Source organism: Hyalella azteca, unplaced genomic scaffold, assembly GCF_000764305.2.
Source record: "Hyalella azteca isolate HAZT.00-mixed unplaced genomic scaffold, Hazt_2.0.2 contig12758, whole genome shotgun sequence".
Lineage (NCBI taxonomy): Eukaryota > Metazoa > Arthropoda > Malacostraca > Amphipoda > Hyalellidae > Hyalella > Hyalella azteca.
The window spans coordinates 101,377-121,168 of record NW_025942706.1 but is presented as its reverse complement, the minus strand read 5'-3'; the positions used below and the strand labels follow the sequence as shown (position 1 = coordinate 121,168).

At 39.5% G+C, this 19,792-nt stretch overlaps 1 protein-coding gene across 1 annotated transcript in view; it reads right to left on the bottom strand.

Annotated features, from left to right (window-relative positions):
- The window catches only part of LOC108667578 (Kv channel-interacting protein 1), a 45,797-nt gene extending 27,723 nt beyond the window's left edge, over positions 1 to 18,074 (bottom strand). The window contains exon 1 of the mRNA XM_047883370.1: positions 17,441 to 18,074. Within this exon, the coding sequence (XP_047739326.1) occupies positions 17,441 to 17,795 (355 nt within the window). The 5' untranslated portion in view covers positions 17,796 to 18,074. The remainder of the gene's footprint in view (positions 1 to 17,440) is intronic.
- Positions 18,075 to 19,792: the final 1,718 nt, after the last annotated feature.

Genomic DNA, 19,792 nt, shown 5'->3' with positions numbered 1-19,792 from the left:
CGCCATTTATCATGGCCCAGTGACGCACTCAGGACGCAGCGCGCCCCGAGGTCAGACAACGCTGTACGGCGGTCTTATAGTGTCCGCCCAGCTCGTCAGCAGCCTTCCGTCTGCGAAGCACACTGTATCTATGAAAGATCTATGAAAGACTGGCGCTCTAGGATGCAAGTAATTATATAGGCACGTGGAAACGTTCAACTCAGTATCAGTTAGAGGTGCGCGTATAGTTCTTGTCTTTCACATACACGAAAGCATCATTAATTGCTAAGAGCGAAACCGAACCGTGATTTGAGTGTGCCCGAAACCGCCGAGTCATTATTCATGTTGAGGCTCAAAAAGCCTCGCAGCGAACGCTGTTTAAAGTGCTGCATAGAGTGCATGGGTGCCACTAAGGCACAAACCGTAGCGGCACCACGGCTAAGTGTGACACTATTCGTGACTGCTTCACTGATGTATATGCTTATGTTACCAGTAATGAAATCTCAGTAACAACTGGGACTATAGGTTTTAACGTCGCTAATCTGTCGATAGAAAATATTTCAGGTATATTAAGCATAATGTTTATTGAATAGTATCAAATCGAGACCCGAACTCGGCATTTAGTGCCTCAGTTGAGTGCATCCTTTTATTTTTAAATATAAATACACTCGTTGACAAATAATTTGCTGCAGAAATTTGACGATGGGAAGAATGTTTACGAGATATTTTTTCCAATCCTGTAGCCGGTATAAAGTCAGCCGGGCTGACAATCGTGAAAGTGACTTCCTTCTCTCGTATACGCATGGAATATCACCCTCGGTCTTCCAAGGAGATTATGGCTATCATTCCTGGCAGTGTCGCTGACTCGACAGTTCTTCGCATCGCTTCTGTCGCTGCCCTGCCTGACGATGACTGCAATATAGAAAGGCATTATTCATATCGATGACGCTGCTGCATTCTAATGAAATGTATTTTAAAATAACTCAATTCAGAAGCGACCGCTAGCTGCCCACAGCCCAGGCACAATTTGCACTATAGCTCATAAATGCCGGCAGACAGCTGATGGCCATTCAGAGGCTGAACGAAAATGAATGTTATCTAGAGAATATCTTTACTAAATTTGTAATTCAGTTTATGCTTTCATGTTTACATGCTTGTTCTGCAACATTATTACGAGTGACTTAAATTCTAAAAAAGAAATCTGTTTGTTAGTTTTTATTATATCGGTTCGCTTTTATAGTAGCTGCCCAAAAAATAAAGCATTCATTGATCCAATCAAAGTCATGTTTTAATTTTTCATCTTTTTTCCGTTTTTTTTGGAAACCATGCGCAGCAACTACGTGCCACGCGATAGAGCATTATTATTTTTAGACTAGGTACGTAGGTTGATCCCACGCCAGATTGCATACCACCTCCAAGATTTTGGTTATAAAGGTAAAGCTGTGCGTTTACAGCGCGAGCTTCATGCTCATTAGGCACTCAATTCATGCAAGACCAAATTGAAAAATGGAGGACGGCAGGCCTAGTGCTTGAGGCTTGCGAGTTGAGAGCCGCTCCATGGCGGGTCAGAACCAATATTGTGCACCCGCCTCGCTGCTACGACCTCGACAACGATTTGCTTTAAGATATTGCTTAGCTTTACACGTCCTTGTTACGACCACCGTAACTTTATTAAGCTGGCAGTGCCTTGGTTATAGTAGTGCTCTGGTCCTTCCCGTAATGCAGCCAACTACATACTAATTTATTAATGATAGAAACTACCTTGTTGTTAAGGATGGAAACGCCCGTGTTATTGAGGATATAAACTCTGCAAATGATTTTGAGTTCTTCATGCAGTGCAGGGAAGCGGACGACACTCGACAAAAAAGTATTTAAATCTGTATTAAGTGAACCATTGACACATTGCGATAGAAATGAGCCACTTCTGTATATTACGGCATCTTGTGTTTGTTTCTGAAGAATTAATGCGATGAAATGTTTTAAAATAGTTTAGAGTTGTCACTCTGATGTAGCAGAAAGTTCTTAATTTGGCCCCTAATTACTTGTTCCTTGAATCATTTTGAAAATACTTCAGTTAAAGAAACATGATGTTCACTTGAAGTATATAATGGGATAGGTTCTTAAATATTAGTAGCGCAAACTGTCCGCAAGCACTGTTTTTTCACAATTTTATGGTATATTATTGCTTTTGGTTCAAAAGTCAGCATCTTCATCACATATCAGGTCGTGCTTCAATTTATAGCGCTCATTCGCAGTGCTCGCGGTTCGCCTTCACTCTTGTATACAGTCCACCTGTTGGTCCCTATAGCAGAGCGCTGTTCGGTTAAGTTTACCTGATGCAACGATACCGAACTCACGTGCGCCACGCGTACGGCCACCTATATCGGAGTAATTGAAGAGTTTATACTGAGTAAACAAGGAAATTAATTTTATCCAGATATTCAACATCAAAACCTGACAAACTGGCACTTTGCCATGGCAAACGCTTTAATGCCAGCCAAATTTGCAAGGTTATACACTAATTATTATACCGCAGACGCCAGCAGGCAACCTTTCACAGCAGCGTTCAATTCTTCTTTCTTCCACAATTCGCTCTGAAGTGGAATTCGCTCCACAATTCGCTTTCTTCCACAATTCGCTCGCGCTGCTGCGAGTTTTAGCTTGTGATTGGAAAATTAATGGATATGCTGGCAATGCTACCATACTCCTGTCCATATGTTGTGTTCGATTATGATTTCCGCGGCTATGTGCAAATGATTATCGTACAAGCCCAGTTTTCAAATTTATTTTAAATTTTCTATCCTCTTAATTCACGTAGTGCCAATTAAGGACGCAATGATTCAACAAAAATAATGATTCGAGTAGCGCAAATTAATGTTGCCTGTACAGATCGCGAAAGAAGTCATTGAAAACGAAAAAAACTGTTGCTTGTCCACATATGTTCCGTGATTTTCACAATATGTCGGCGCTTAAATTTACTCCATGTAGCGTCTGCTATATTTACGTACGTCATGCGTGGAGGGAGAGAAAGATAGAAATATTATTCGTTTTCAAATGATGCTTGCCTGTTACTTGATGGATTGTGTCTGATTCATCGTTTGTGTCCGTATATAAGGTGGGTTTACAATTCGATGGAGTTCTCTGCTGGCTAGCGAGTTGGAATACAGCTTTGTATGTGCAAGAGTCAGAATGCACTGTAAACTTTGTACTAGAGGTACGTGAAGTTGTCGACATTTCGATGTGTCTGTGAAGTCTAGCAGAAATATGAAATGTGAAGCGGTTCCTTCAAGCGATATACACGCGATCGCTGGCTGGCAATGCGACGTTTATCTGTTCAGGCATTGCAGCATATCGCGGGATCGAGGCGACTGAGATGCCTCCACGCCTCAGAGTTCTCCTTGGTCCCGAACACTGTTAAGAATAATCAGACTATATTAAAGAGAGACTCTTTGAAGCTCGCATTTAATAGAAAAAAAAACACATTTAAATCATGTTCGAAGTTTGAATTAAATTTGATTTTTTTTTGTTCAAAAAATATGAAATCAACTGATTCAAAAGAAAACACTAAAATTACATTCCCAACCCTCATCTAGCGGTTTTGTAATGCCTCACGATTCTTCCACCAAAAATAATGTTCTGAGAATCGGTTTACAATATATTTTTTTAACTAGTTCACTGCGCTAGATAACGTCAAACGCATAAACTTGACGCTAAATATCATATAATAGATAGAATTATACACGGTATCCAATTTTAAGAATTGCTTGTTACTCATAAGCGGGCTAAAGATTACTGATGATTCTGATAGACCAAACGCACCATACAAATTAATCGCCGAAAATATAGCGGGAGCTTAGCTCACATATGTATTGGTCCCGAATATTTATCAGAGTAACTAGCGTTTAGAAATATAAAATAGTAACTTTTTCAATACACTGCAAACTTTTCATGTAGGATCAATGAGGTATAAATTAAATGGAATTAGTCTTAAGATTATTTGGTTGATAATATGAGCTCCGTATGTGTGGACAGCGCGCGACTGCTATAGGCTGTATGGAAGCGCTAGAAAAAACTGATGGCAGCGAGGCGTTACTGAGACCCTAAGACTTATTCAGAAGTTGTAATGGTGGGCTCAGCCTTTAGCAATCAGTGTAGCCATTGAGCTGTCTTTTAATGGATCCTGGATTACGGATTCAGGGAAACAGTCTCTTCAGTGCACAGGTCTTCGTACAGAACTTATTGTTGAGGCGGTACACCTCACTCGTGCAGTTAGATAACTTCAAGACATGACAAATAGTAACTCTTAAATGTTAGCCACGAATGAGTTTGAATGCCCTAAAAATCATGGACCTATTTTTTAATTCTTCAATGTTGGGAAATAAATCTGCCCGTGTGTGGTACATTCATGGGGAACAACACAGCTAATTTTTATGAATGATCGAACTGGTGGAATTTCCCCCATTATCTGTCATTCACTGATCTTTTCCTCTATCACCCACTGTAGCGATAGTATAAATTTATTGTTGTATTGCCGCACATTATTTAGGTTTACAATCGGAGATAATTATTGACCCTGTTAGGAATAGTTTTGATACCCCCTAGAAATCCCGTTTGAGCTGGCGGAGGTCTGGCTTGTTTATGTTGAGTCCGTCTTCCATCTTGCTGCTCGCTTCGTGTAGTTTCCTTGCCCGTACGATTTGCCTAGTGATGCATGCCTGGCAGGCCTTTCATCTGCCTGCTCGTGTTAATTACGCGAGACTCGAGGCGTCCGTTGCTGCTCGCAGAGTTTGTCGAGGCGTTCGTCTCGTCCGTGGTAGTGAATTAGGTGCTCGTCGTAAATGACCCGTGATTTAGGTCGACGCTGACGTGACCTAGCGGTCTAGTGCTGACACACACAGTTCACTGCTCAGTGACGTCATGCTGGCAAACATGAAAATCAATTCTGGTGCTGAACTTGCACTGGTAAATTGAAATATTATCCTACATCGTGTAGACTGTAGAGAGAGGTGATGAGAGCTGACCTTTCGTTTAATCTGATAAATTAAGCCGTAACTTAATTTGTCAATTTAATTTGTAACTTGACAAATCAACTTAACTCGTTAACTTGACTCGCAACTTAATTTGTCAATGACGCAGGAACATTCTTACAATGTACAGAGAAAAACATTTAACGTGCCTCGTAAATGAATTATTTTTTTAAGAGTACTCATCAAAGGTTGTAGCATTGACATGATGCATCGTGCACATTGAATTGTGAAGTATTGTAATAGAAGCATGATTTTTGGACCATAGATCATGTAACTGCTTGTTGTTTGGCCTGCAATTTAGCATAAAATATCTATTGTTTCAATATTTACTGACTGCACTTCCTCACTGAAGAATAAGCAATACCGTTGATAACTCGTTTGGTTCGCTTGCATGGGTAGTGTGCATTGTTGTATCCATGATAGCTTTCTTCACCATTTTCTCGCAGGAATTTATTGTCATTTCCTATCTTTTGTTGCATCTATGCTGTATCTTCATCACGTAGCAGCATCAATCATTTAAAGATCCAGCCCCTGTCGTAGTTGCGAGTAGATATAGGTGTAGACAAAGTGCTGTTAGTTTTTAGGTGTTCCAGACTAAAGAGGTCGTAAATCAACTTGACTACTTCCCCGACAGCAACTCGAAACGAAGCCTCGGTAACAAATACCTCGATCTTGCGTTTCCACCCTCTCACGCTCGTCCCTTTCTCTTCCCTCTTAAGCCAGAAGACATCGACCCATAACGACTTGATGCCCCTCTAGGTATTTTTTTATTTTGTCTTCCCCTTCCTGCCTCTTGCTAAAAGTTTGCAACGGCTGGCCGTCGTAAAAGTTTCTGTGGTTTAGAAGTTCCTAGTGGATGGATTCCTATTGTTCTAGATCAGCTGAACAGTTCTTCTCCTGAAGCAATCGTACCTGGTCCGGCCTTCTTCTCTATTTATGTACGGCAGGCCGAAGTTGCTATAATCGAACAGTGTAAACTTAACGACGACGTAACTTATTTCGCCAGTCATCTAAGTTACGCTTCACTTAAAACTTTTTATTTAGGTACGAGGCCTGTAGGCGAATGGTTCTGCGGTGCTCAGACTTTATTGAGCAATGAAATATATGAAATTTTTGGCATAAATAGCATCATAGATAATTCGTAGATTGGGATAAATAAGCCTGAATAGAAATGAAGTGCAACGCAAATCACTACTTCAGGGATTTTAATTCATCGGCATAAATGAAAGGTGTCATATTAGCTCTAGCGATTTGGAAATGGGAGCAGCAAATATAATATTTTTGACAAGCAATAATTTTGTAGTTTAAGAATAATAAGCATTTACCGTACATATTTCCAAAATAAAAAGATTTTTCACTCATCATATAGAAGTGTCAGCAACATTAATCGGCCGCCAGATAGTTGCAGGTCATTTCTTCAAATACAGTAATGCGTGATAAAATTTATCTTGTTCAGTAACCCCGTTCTCTCTCTTGACTTCAAAGGTGGCTATTAAACTCTAAGTGCACTAGCTACTTTCACCTTCTCCTGTGCGACACTGCTTATAGCATGCATTTTTCCCTCTATAATAACGGACATTTTATTCCATGAATGTTCTGCTCCTGCAAGCAGAACGTTTCATAAATAAAATTACTAAATGATTGCCAGCATACATTGCAATCAACTATGTCCATCGCCATACAAGGCAATTTAATATATATTCTGAGTAAGGTTGATTTTATTTGTCCGACTACAATTTGGTAGTTTCAAAATTTTTTTAAAAAGTTACCTCTGCGTTTAGATATCTCATAATTTTTTACAACTGCATAATTTTTCCAATAAAGAAAATCAAATTCGAAATGAAGATTTGAGTTGCTGTTCATGCCTGCTCCGTTGAATTTTCCATCAAGTATTCAAACTGTTGAATACGCAAGAAGAAGATTGGATGTTCTTACCCCGCGATGAGTGCGGCGAGCCTCTGTTGACATGAAGCGAGGAGCGGCAGCACATTTACTTTATTGTGTCAGCTGACGAGGCAGAAATATTCCTCCAGAGTTGACGCTTACTCGAGTTGGTCGGAAGTTGCGAGTGAGGTAAGCAATTGTTAAGTTTGCTCTAGTAAGCGAAGCGCGCGTTGTTATTGCATCAAGCATCAGCAGAGTAGCGGCGCTGTTTTGACATCCGCCGCATGTATGCGCTCATGTCCAGATGTATAGCGACTTTAAATAACTTTTGCGCTGAACCAACGACTTCGCACAATTTATTGTTGTGTTTAAATCATGTACAGACTCAATTAATTAATTTCCTCAAGTTTTCGGTCATTCTTTAACTTGTTTTAGAAATGTCAAAATAAGCAGCTTCAGGACAAACGTTGTATCAAACTTTCCATTTCTAAGATTGGCGATTAATGGCATGAAACATATAATACGCTCTCGTCGTCTTATCATTCTCGCTGATATCCTATCACAACTTTACTTTAAATGTAATTTTTTCACTAATTCATTTTTATATATAGCATTCTCAGGACTTAGGGACAGAACAAAGCTTCTATCACTAAGCACCTGGAACAGCAGTATAAAAGATAAAATTTCCACCGATTGGTGGTCGTCTTTTTTCAAATAACTTTGTTTTCCCCCAAATTTTTACTAGAAGTGTTCCTGTATTCTTGTTCTATTCATGTGGTCGCGTCTCATTCAGTTCTGTTCGTCGTGTTATTACCACGTTTTTTCTTGACATCGTTTCGTGTGTGTCTGTCATCAAAAATGCAAACCTTAATTTAGAGCACTTCTAAACATCCTAGTAAGTTGAAATTTGGCATGCATATTTATGCTGCCTAACAATTCAAGATTTGATCATGAGAAATAATGATTTAACATTTTTTTAAATGTTGAAAAAAAAAAAAAAACTAAAAATTCACGGTTAGGAATTGAGTTTTTTTCTCGAACATCCACACTTGGCACCTTGGAAATTGATTTGAATTGCTAAAATTGCTATTTAAAAAGTCGAAAATAAAGAGATATTAAAAATTTTTTAAAAACCACGTTTTTCTGGTTTTTACAAAACTAAAAATAGTGAAATAAAATGAATAAAAAAAAAACTTTTAAAAACCACGTTTTCTTAACGGACAAAAAAGAAAAACATTTACTCTTACATAACAATACATAAACTTTTACATAACTTTAATGTTAATAAAAAAACTTTTAAAAACCACGTTTTCTTAACGGACAAAAAAGAAAAACATTTACTCTTACATAACATTACATAACATTTTACATACATAACTTAAATGTTATGTAAGAGTAAATGTTTTTCTTTTTTGTCCGTTACGAAAACGTGGTTTTTAAAAGTTTTTTATTTATTTTATATTCACCTAGTCATGTTATTTTCACCTAGTCATGTTATTTTCACCTAGTCATGTTATATTCCCCTAGTCGTGTTATATTCACCTAGTCGTGTTATATTCACCTAGTCATGTTGTATTCACCTAGTCATGTTATATTCACCTAGTCATTTTGTATTCACCTAGTCATGTTATTTTCACCTAGTCATGTTATATTCCCCTAGTCGTGTTATATTCACCTAGTCATGTTATATATATTCCCCTAGTCGTGTTATATTCCCCTAGTCGTGTTATATTCTCCTAGTCGTGTTCCCCTAGTCGTGTTCCCCTAGTCATGTTATATTCACCTAGTCGTTTTATATTCACCTATTCATGTTATATTTGCCCAGTTATGTTCTCGTGTTATATTCACCTAGTCGTTTTCTATTCAAGGGAAGGAATGACTTGGTTGTAACTACCTGCTGATTCAGCGGATATCATCATCTCGGTAAAAGTACTCCCAGTTTAGGACCAATGCTCCACTATGTTACCGTATTAAAAATGTCAGTCAATGAGTGCTTGTTCAGTTCGCCTTTTCTATTTAGGGCGTAATTACAGAGTGGCCATTATTTAGCAGCTTCATTATTTGAATTTACCGCATTATGCCGTGCGTTTGCTCCATTGGGGCAGCGTATAGATATGTCCAGGTGCCACATTTCTAACTGTACTCCTGCAACAACCTGAAGCCATTAACATTCATAGACATGTTCATTCAAACTTCAGGTCTACAATAACTAACAAGATTGGTGAAACCTTTCTTCATACCGGCCTTTAAAATTTGTCTTTTCATTTTTTTTTTTGCTGAATACATTTAAATATAAAATATTTTAACAGTTCTCGTTCCGATTTCAACGGAAATATAAAAAAGTTTCACTATAATTACCGTTTGGAATTTTCCAATGACTAAATTTGCCTCTTACGGAAATAAGGATATTTTTTCTTCCTTGGAGAGCTCTCGGAGCCAACATTCATCTCAATGACTCTCACATTTTCCGGTTGGACGCAATCATGGAGAAGCCCCTTCTCTCTCGAAGATATTTCTTTAATGCGCTGTTTTATATTATTAACGCATTACCTTAGTCAGATTTTCAATTTCCGTTTATTAGACCAGCATATTTTAGATCTTCACTCTACAAACAGAGATGATTACATTCTGATTAAGAGACAGAGATGAGGCATAACTTTTCTGCATTTTGATTGTTTTAGAATTTTTTGCCTTTCAGTTTTTCTTTTGCAAAAATTTGAAACGTATGAAAAGTTATCGTGCGAGTTGTGAATGCGTCTGTTCACTTTGTTTCAGAATATTGTTAAGGGATCCTTTTAAATTTACATCATTACTTCTCGTTACTCGGATACAAAGAAGACGTTTATCGTGTTCATCGGTGCTGCATTGTTCGACTGTGGTGCTGCTGGTGCATTTGTGCGTAAAAAAGAATGCCATTGCACAGATTGTATCGTCCTTTACGACGTCGTCAGTCTCGTTCGCTTACAAACGACCGGATCACAAAACGACGGCACGCATTGCTTGCCATGTATAATGCGCACAGCCGTGCACAGCTCCTGCTGCTGCTGTCACTGCTCTTCCTGTGTCATGGAGCTAAGTAATTGGTCCCACTTAATGCTTTCACTTCCACTTATCACAATTAGTGCCAGTCACCTGCATTTCTTTCCATAACAACGAGAGAACTTTGTTACAGACATTAAACAGTTGTCAGCTGTAAGCGGACACCCTCGTTAATTTGCATGTCGTTATGAGCGACGCTTATCACATTAAGAATGACGGTGTTGATTAAATTGATTAATCCAACTATAGCTCATATTCCGCATGAATATTTAGTTTAAGAATTAATTATTTGTAGGTGTCTAGTTAACGCTATAAATGAATAAAGTATTTCGTTTAAATTCTTACTTCTCTAACACACATTTTATGGACAACCCTTTTTTTTACTCTTCTTCTTCTTAATTTAGAAAGAAAGAGGTAGTGCTGTCTCAAAACTTTCTGTTTTCGAGTTGTGAGTTCATTTGGTACAAAAATGAATAATATCTTTCAAACAATATATGTTTCGTTCATAGCATGTAACAGTCGCGGCGACGTGCTCAGGGCGAAAATTGAATCTCGCCTGACAATTCGCGTTAGGATCGAGCGCCGCAGCGTCCGATTTTGTGTTCACTCTAACCGCCCTGCAGGGAATAGCCCTCGAAGTTGGGGCTACCGCTTGGGCGTCGAGATGGATGGCTTGTTTAGCATTGCAAATGCAGGGAATAGCCTCAGGAGCCGCTTCATCTGTTCTAGAGCCGCGATCCGTGAGATCCAGCGACCATTCCTTGCACGACCAAGTCCCGCCTCAGCGCAAATGATGCGCGGAAATTCGGTGGTCATCGCCGGCCATTCAAGGGCCACCGTTGATGCGCCTAAAATTTATTGTCCTGCAACCCTGGCTTCTTGCTGCCATGTTAACGGTCGTCTAGCCAATTCGATTGAGGTCCGAGCTGTAAGATCTTCCTCATCTTGTCTCGGTTTGTTGAACCGGCTAGTGCTGTACGCGCGTGAGTGCGAACGTATACTGCAATCGAGAAGCTTTGTATAGTACGAATCGTGATCATGGGTACCCTAGGCAAGAAACGTATATACTTTGCAGGAATATGAACCTTCTGTTTCGGTGCATTCATCTATGTTATCTCAGTGTTCAAAGTAAATTGGACGGTAAACTAAATTGGACGTTAGTAAATTGGACGTTAGAGTAATCATCTCAGATGTAAGTCCTGATGTGAACAGTTTGTTTTAAGCGAGCGTATATTTTATTTATAACGTACTCATTACTCTTCCGTAATTGATCCGGAATTGACGGATGAGCTTGGATTATCTTAGTCATACATTGCGCATGAATGGATATATAAGCAGAATGCGTCACTGCGTAGGCATTGTTATCTGTCTTGGCTGTAATGAGGCCATTGTTGCTTCTTCTGCAGCGTCGCTCGATAGATGCTCGGGCAACGCACTTGATTTGCTTAGCGCACCTCTTGCCTGCTCGTCCTTTGGTTCTTTTCCTGATCTTAGCACTGCAGGCTTTCGAGGTACATTTGATTATTGCCTACACGATTCACCAGAAATTGTTGGCGTATCGGGCAGACATGCACATACTAAGATCGTGAAGTGTAAGATAAAAAATGCCGGGTAAAAATCTGACCTCTCTCTCCAACTATGATAACTATTATCAGTCTAAAAATAACGCCTAGCTGTCAGTCAACCACTACCTTTTATTGTGTTCACTATTGGCTATTCTACATTCTATGTAAACAGATAGGTTTACCGTTTACAACGTGTAAACTATTATTCGATGGAAGAACTGCACTAACATCATACATCCAGCTTGAACTGTTTTAACGAACGGAATTGAAATACTTGTACTTGCTTGTTAGGACAATATTTGTTGCGAACCAGCAAAAAACAGAACACTTCCCCATGTTGACATTCTGAGTCTCACGAAGTTCCCAGGCCTGAGATCCACAGCCATTCCCTTTATATCCGCGGCTGGATAAACTGCTCTACATTCATCTTCTCTTTGTAAAGAAAGAAAAAAAGTGCTCAAAGAAAATGCAAAGAAAACTTGACTGGAAGGGGGAAATTTCACCCGGCGGCACTAATGAGAAAAAGAATCTAATTTCGTGCTGGAATTTTATATACTAGACGGTAACTTCGTATAATAATATAAGTTATTGTATTATTTGAGCAGTTGTCAATAAAGTAACCCGAAATACTACAGCGGGCTACCTCAATGAAGATGATCCTGGTAGCGAAACTAACAGAACCTCGTGCGAGTCAAGTAGAAATTCTTGGTGTAGTCTGTTCCGATGGGCGCGACGTGCGTACGTCTGAACTCAAAGAAATGACTGATAGCGATGCATTTTGTGCCCTATGTGGGTCATCATGGCCCAGTTTGCCCCGTCAAAAGCATGTATCAGTGCTACGTCTGCTCGTGCAGTGGCTAAAAAGGCGTGTAATCGATATTTAACAAACTTGTACTTGTCTAATCGATCTGAAATTTTGCACACTTTCGTAACAATGCTCGAATCCATTGACAGAATAAACAATTAAAAAAATTTTAAAATATTTTTTAATATTATAATTTTTTAAGATATATATTTTTATTATTAAAAAAATAATAAAAAATTCGTTGTATATGTGTAACACCAGAGACACTGGCCTCTTTGAAAGTGTTGTCTGTAAAAAGTAATTTTTAAAAGCATAATATTTTTAAATACGACCCATTCACTGTTCTGCGCGTGGTATAGCCGCCGCTGCGGAGGTTGCAGTGAAGATCTGTATCGGGAGCAAGAGCGGCCTGGCAGTGAGGTGAGCTCTGTTCGTACAGCCGAACTGAGAGCGCCGCGATTATGTACACTGTTTACCGGATGTGTATAAGCCTCTCTCTTCACTGCCCATCTCTGTGAGCTCAGCTGCTTAGTCTATGCACCTGTGAATTGCTGTCAGCAGAACTGCTATGAATGTGCACGTATAAGCTGCGAAGCGCTCCGCGATACAAGTTTGCTCTTTCCTTGCCTCAGAACCAGCAGTTCTAAGTCTCTATTTCCTTGCATAAAGTTTTTAATGTGTGTGCACATTTCGAATAGTGTGGGTATGGATGACATCGACCCTGTTCTATACCCCAGAGCTACCCGCCTATTCAACTTCTCTAAAAACTGGGCGGTTGGTACCTTTCATTTCTCTCTATTGACTCATCGGATGCTTCGCGCGATTTTTCCTCTCGTTCCATCCTATATCCTCTGATTGCTAATTGATAGCTTTGACTTCATTCCCAGTATGTTGTGGTTCAACGAAGATAAAAATGCGTGTCAATGCTGATTACGAAAGAAGTAATTTCCTCCCTCCCTCATGATACGCTGTCAGAAGCGACAACGCTCACTCCTCGTGACGAGGGAAAACTTCTTGCATGACTTCTTGCATGACTCGAACATCCCATGCACGCTGTCTGGAAAATAGAAGAACATTTTGTGGTGAGGGGCTGGATTGTGCATTAACAAGAGGGGTTATTTTCCTCGGCTGCCTTGTCAAGTACTCATATTAATATACCTTAATTCGTCGGGAAGGAAATGTTCGTGTTGCAAAAGTTCAATGAAAGGTTTTTCTTTACAGTTCAACGCAGTTTTACGTGAACTGAAACGTGTGAAATAAATTGCATGGAAACGGCTGCATGTAGGAAAAATATAGAATGCAATTTCTCTGTCATTATTTTGTAACTATATTTAAATTTAACATTCACAAGAAGTGGAGTATAAAATGTACCTATTCCCAGTGCGTGACAAGGATCTATAACTCGTGTCTTCCTGACGACAATTGAGTGTTTTATAATATCCCTGAGCAGGATGTGTCCTAATTTTAGAGTTTCATTATTTGATGAAATGACAAATGAAGCAACGTAGCAAATTAGCCAGACCCACTCTTATCCTATTAGGTTTCTTCTGAATATTTACCGTTGCGGGCGCGATCCTCGTGTACAGACAGAGCCTAATTAAGTCTCCCAAATTAGCAACCGCTGGTGAGTTTTGACGTCGGTCATGTTTGGTCGCCAGCAGAAACACAGTGAGGAGTATTTCAGAAGAACCTCTCATTACGATGTTGAACAATTAATGCTCAAACTTACGGAAGGAAGTTTGGACTCGCAATTAAGTTACATTCAGTGGTGAAGTCCAGGTTTGGAACTGCTGGTGTGTGCAGGAAGGACATCACACGCGTATAAATCTGGCTTCGCCCGAACTGCCTTTTCAAAGCACCGCGTCTATGGAATTGGTTTTTGATCGTTTGCGCAGTTTTACTTTCTCGACTCTCTATATTGCTTTCTCGTGTTAGATGTTCATATAGTCGTTACACTTCATGAGCAAGGCGATCCATTCCTAGCCTGTAACAATCGTTGCTTTAGAGACAAGATATTTTAATATAAGGATTCATTGAGTCCAAAACAATTAATAATGATTAGTGAAATCTAATGATTACACACATTCTATGTGTTTCATTATTAAGTTAAATGTAACTAAGAATACCGTCTTCAATATTATTAAGTATTTAGATTAGGTTTAAAAAAAGCTTCAAAAGTATTAGTCGAATTTAAGTATTTAAAGCTTCAAGAGTATTATTGCGATTTAATTATAATGATCATAATCAATAACTGTAATGCAATGGCTATTATCAATCTGTCCGAATAGATTGCATTTGATGTCCTAACAAATTAAATGCAAACATGTAATTTCTGTCCCAGCCGCTGCTCAATCGCCATGTCTGTAGAAATATGCAGAAGAGATAAAATGCAAGTTTCCTGTTATAATTTTCAAATGGAGATCTTGAGTCGCGGCCTCGCTCGGCAGCCAAAAATCTGAAACTCATCTGTGGTGCTGGAGCTGCAATCCAAGCTCCATCATGGAGGATTAGCTTTTTTTGCCCGCCTTCCTGAATAATTCATCGCATCTCCACTCACAGTCCTGAACAAATTGGGCTCTCCTGTGCCGCCTCGATGTATCATTTTAATTAGCCTCAACTCGCGCTTCACTGAGGAGCTCACGCCGTCTGCCAACACAACTACCAAAACTTCTCTTTTAATAGTCCAGACACGAGCACTGAAATCATTGCCCGCTCTTCTCGAATTTGAAGTTCCCATCGCGCAGATAATCACTCTGATTTAATTTTGGAGACCTCGGAGAAGAGAACTTTGCGACTACAACGTAAATTAACTAAAGACCTGCGTGGAATTTCAGTCGGATACCGTTGTACGGACTTCTTTCTCTGCGAAATATAGCTCTTCTCAAAATTTACAATACTTTTTTTGCTAATTTTATGAAGTTGATTTTTCATTTTTTTAACGCTTCTTAACGCTGGAATGATAGGGTTTTCTTGCCGCTTACTTCTTGTGTTTAGCGATGTGCATGCATGCTTGTCTCTATAACTGATCTAAATCCGCGTCAATGCTATATTATTTAGTTAGTATTCTCTGTCTAAATGATTCTCAGTATGGTTAACCACGCACCAATTCGTTGTATTAAAAAGTTAGGCCATTAGAGGTACAATGTTTGAATATCAGTTAAATGGGATCAAGGAATGTCCGTTGAAGCCACGTATAAAATTTGTTTTGTCTTCAATTACACTGATCTGTGTTGATACTAACACTCAATTCTAAATCTCCTAATTTCACTGAATCACAAATTTCTAACGTGTTTTGGAATTGTTTTAACACAGAAATGAGCCCATTAATACTGCTAATTTCTATGTTTAACTAATCGTTGATGTAATTTCAATTGCAAGATGTGAAACAGCTGCTCGTCCTCATCCGTGAGCGTGCTGAGCTATTTCCAAGCGTTTTCCCAGCTACAGGATATGATGTACCTCTTATAGTTCGTGCTTTGGTCTGCTACGCCATTCCCACTATATGAGGATATCTACTTCAAGAGCGCCGCTGCGCCACTCAGTTTTGTCATGCACGCTCTAATTTTGCACGTCGTGAAGGGAGCTAATTTATGTACATGTGACTGATGTGAGTAGCTGCATAAATCGTAAGTTCATTACATCAATAATGTGAAAACAAAGAAATCGGTAAATAAATTCACCATTTCATTGAAAGGAATGTGAGTTAAACATTAATTTATTTTTCCTTTAGAGCACTGATTTTATTCTAATATATATTTTATGAATATTCATATATTTACTCTACCAGGTTTTTAGAACAGAAAGACGAAATAAAAGCGAAATTGTAAAAGGCGTTGCAGTTCAGTCTTGGAAGCTTTCACTCTATCTCTCCTCAACAAAGAACCGGTGATGCGAGCAGCAATGGATTATATTCGAAGAAGTCGCAAATATTTAGGTACATAGAGAGCTTTTTATCGGCTGCCCCGAGGCCGATTACTGCGAAACTCTCAAAAGTTACTGAGAAAATCGAGTGCCGTCATTTTTTACCTGCAGTCGTTCCAGCTGCAGTCGTCAGATGCAGAGAAAAGATCACGACGATCGTCTTGAGATCTCTCTGTTGGTTTTGCGGAGATTTTGCCTCGGTTGAGATTTTAGGGCTGCGCGGCGAGCGGTGCTCGAAATAAGTCGTGTTTAGTAAAGCGATTAGGAGCATCGCGCCGGGGCTTAATTAAACTCCGCGGCATACCAGCCGCCCTTATATACATAACTTCCTGCAAAGGTCCTTGTTGCTCCATCGATCGCAGCAATCTATCTAAATCTCCTCCTTCAGCCAATTCTCATCTCAACTTACCATTCCTATAGCTCCGATTCGCCATTACAAAAAAATTTCCCCCGATGCTAAAAATTTAGTGGTAGCTCTGCAAAAATATGGTCGAATTTTGAGGTCTCCATATATTCCAATGCAGTGTCATGCATGCTTACCTGGCCGGAAGTCATACCGGGCTTAGTTACTACTTTGAATATCATATTTTAGGTCCTAAATGTTTTGGTCTGCTTCATATATTAAGTATAATACCTATTATTTTGTGTCTTGAATATATTAGTCATGTTCATAGAAGCATCAAATTAATTGAGAAGGGAAAGTTATCACATTTAAAATTGTGGCTGCCATTCAATATTGGAAGTAAATCGTAGTAAATTTATGTTTTTTTAAATCGACCTAAAATAAAACTTTTCAAATTTTATGGAAAGATTCTTTCGCAGTTCCCTAATTTATTTTACACTGCTTTCATACGCTCCACTCTCTACACCAATCGTCAAAAAGTATTATAGTGAGGTTGTATAGACATTATGAATGGTTTATTTATTGCTTTCGGAAACATCAACCTCGTCGATGCTTGTCGTATCCCAAGGCCGGATGAGTATAGTTTTTCGTCAGCAGATTTGGCGTTATTCTTACGGTTTCACCAACCTCTGCCAACGTTATTCGTACCTCATAGACTGTTAACTAAAGTTTCCCAAACGTTGGTAAAGAGTTAACCATTTGCCTACGTAAATGAGTACATTAGTGATTTGCCAGGGATTTTCGTAGCCAATGTTTGGTGACTGCAGATTTCAGTAAATAGTTAAGATATCAGTTTTAATACTAATAGAGTACTCACCCCTGAAGCGCACTTCCCGCCACGCTCTATGGAAGGTCCTGGTGAAGCGCGAGTAGAGGCTCTGAAGCCCCCAGCCGGATCTTGCTGACGCGGTTTTGCGGGAGCTTCGTCGTGAGTGCGGCGACGAATTCACTCTACGACTACCCTCGTCCACCGACGTGCTGCCAGAGCCCCGCGACGAGCTGGGCGAGTTTGTGACGTGCGACAGATCCTTGTGTTGCCGCCTGTGAATTTCTGGAGTGTCAGCAAGTCTTGAGGCTTCAGTGAACTCTAAATGCTCTGCCATACCTCCCCCATCGTCGTCTCCGATGAACACGTCTGACTGGTACGTCATGCCTCGCGACGTTGAGTGCATTATGCGTTACATGTTGTGCTTCTCAGCCTGATCGTGCATCATCCCACCTTACAGCAGTACAATTCATTTCAAAAGGTTCAGTGCATTTTTTATATAAGCAACTGAATCATGTCTTACGTAAATAGACACACCGCGTTGTTGATACATTCACTCTGAAGCGATCTCTTCTCGCCTCACTCACGATTTTAAACACTTTTTTTTATTCTTGCCTCAAGTGTTCTATAATATACACGCAGATTATGCCGCGCAATAAATTGGTTCAGTTCACCAGAAACTAATACAGTGTTATTGTCATTTTTATTTATTATTCAATCGTATCTTTGAGATTAGAATCTTTCTTAAAGAACTAGATCTGAATCATATTTTTTTTAATAACGCACAATCTACAGTGCTTAATGGGGCCACGGCCGCGATTGGCGAGGGTGAAATGTGGCCTGCAAATAAAACATGTTTGTTTATTATTTAATTGCGCTGTAATTTTATTCTATCAGCTAATCCACCACATTATTTAAAAGAAGGGTTATTTGAGAAGATAAATGACGCTGGTAATCGTGCATATTTGGTCGCGCTTGGTGTTTACGTTACCTAAATATAAAAGATAAGGAATATATATGGGGGTCGGACAAAATAAGGGAAACACCTGACATTTTGATATCGTAAGTTTTGAACATGTTAGAACCTATAAATGACAGCAAACCTCTCTGACTTTCGAAGAGGCCAAATCATTGGTGCTCGTATGGCAGGTGCTAGCTAGTGAGACAGAAACTTCCCGAATGCCTGACGTTTCTAGAAGTACCGTCTCAAAAGTAATGACTGTTCTTGAAAGAGAAGGAAAAATGTCCACAGCAAAGCACAGGTCTGGCCGAAAATCGAAGTTGCCTGAGAGAGACCGCCGTCGGTACCTAAATCGAATTGTGAGGGACAATCGAAAGACCACGGCTGTTAAAATTACTGCAGACCTCGATGGTCACCCATAGAACCCAGTTTCCATAAAGACTGTCCGCCGAGAGCTGCACAGATCTGGATTCTATGGAAAAGATGCAATTAGAAAACCTCATGTTTCAAGTATAAATAGTTCAAAGCGTTTAGAGTGGTGTAGAAACCTCCCGAATTGGTCCCTCAATCATTTATAGTCGATTTTAAAGATGCAAATCAGAAGTCGATTCCCGCTGCCATCGTCTTTGAAAGAACTGAAGGGAGTTTTAACTGAAGAATGGGTTGAAATTCCTTTAGAAATAATTCACAATTAGTATGAATTAATACCTCGGAGAATTGAGGCTGTAATTGCCGCAAAAGGTGGACCTACAACATACTAAAATATATTTTGATTATTTGTCAAGAGTTACCCTTATTTTGTCTAACCACTGTATATATACATAATTTAACAAAATGAACATTGAACGTAAAATAAAATAGTACATAAATTTAAAAGTCTTCCTGGACATTAAAGTCTTTCCAGGAGTCAGTTCACAAAATACTGACTCGTCTTGAGCAACGAAGGCTTGAACATTAGGAACGTCTAGCAACTAATTTACTGCACCGAATGACGGCCTGAGATTACCGAGTTGGATTACCGACGCCCAGTCCCTGGTAATTGTGTCCTCGAGACCCTCATCACTTTGAGATGCAGGCGCCATTGGTGGGCCTTGCTTGTATTGAGAGACGACAACACTTCAGGTCCAGAGATAGGGTCTGCCTCGTGGCCGTCTCGTCGAATATCTCTAATTCAATTGCGTGACTCTAATGAGTAATTTAAAAAGCGGTAGAGCACTTTACTTCAAAAATTTAGTTAGCAGATTAGTAATGAATGATCAATTGTTTATTGGCTGCTATTAGAAACTGCATAAATGAACATATATCTAATATAATTTATATAAACGTCGTTAAGCATGGGAACTTCGTGTACATTGCTGTCAGGAAGAGCTGAGCTTGGACGACGATGTCATTTTCTTGCCATCCTAAAAACATGGCGCGTGATAAAATTCTGTGAAGCGAAG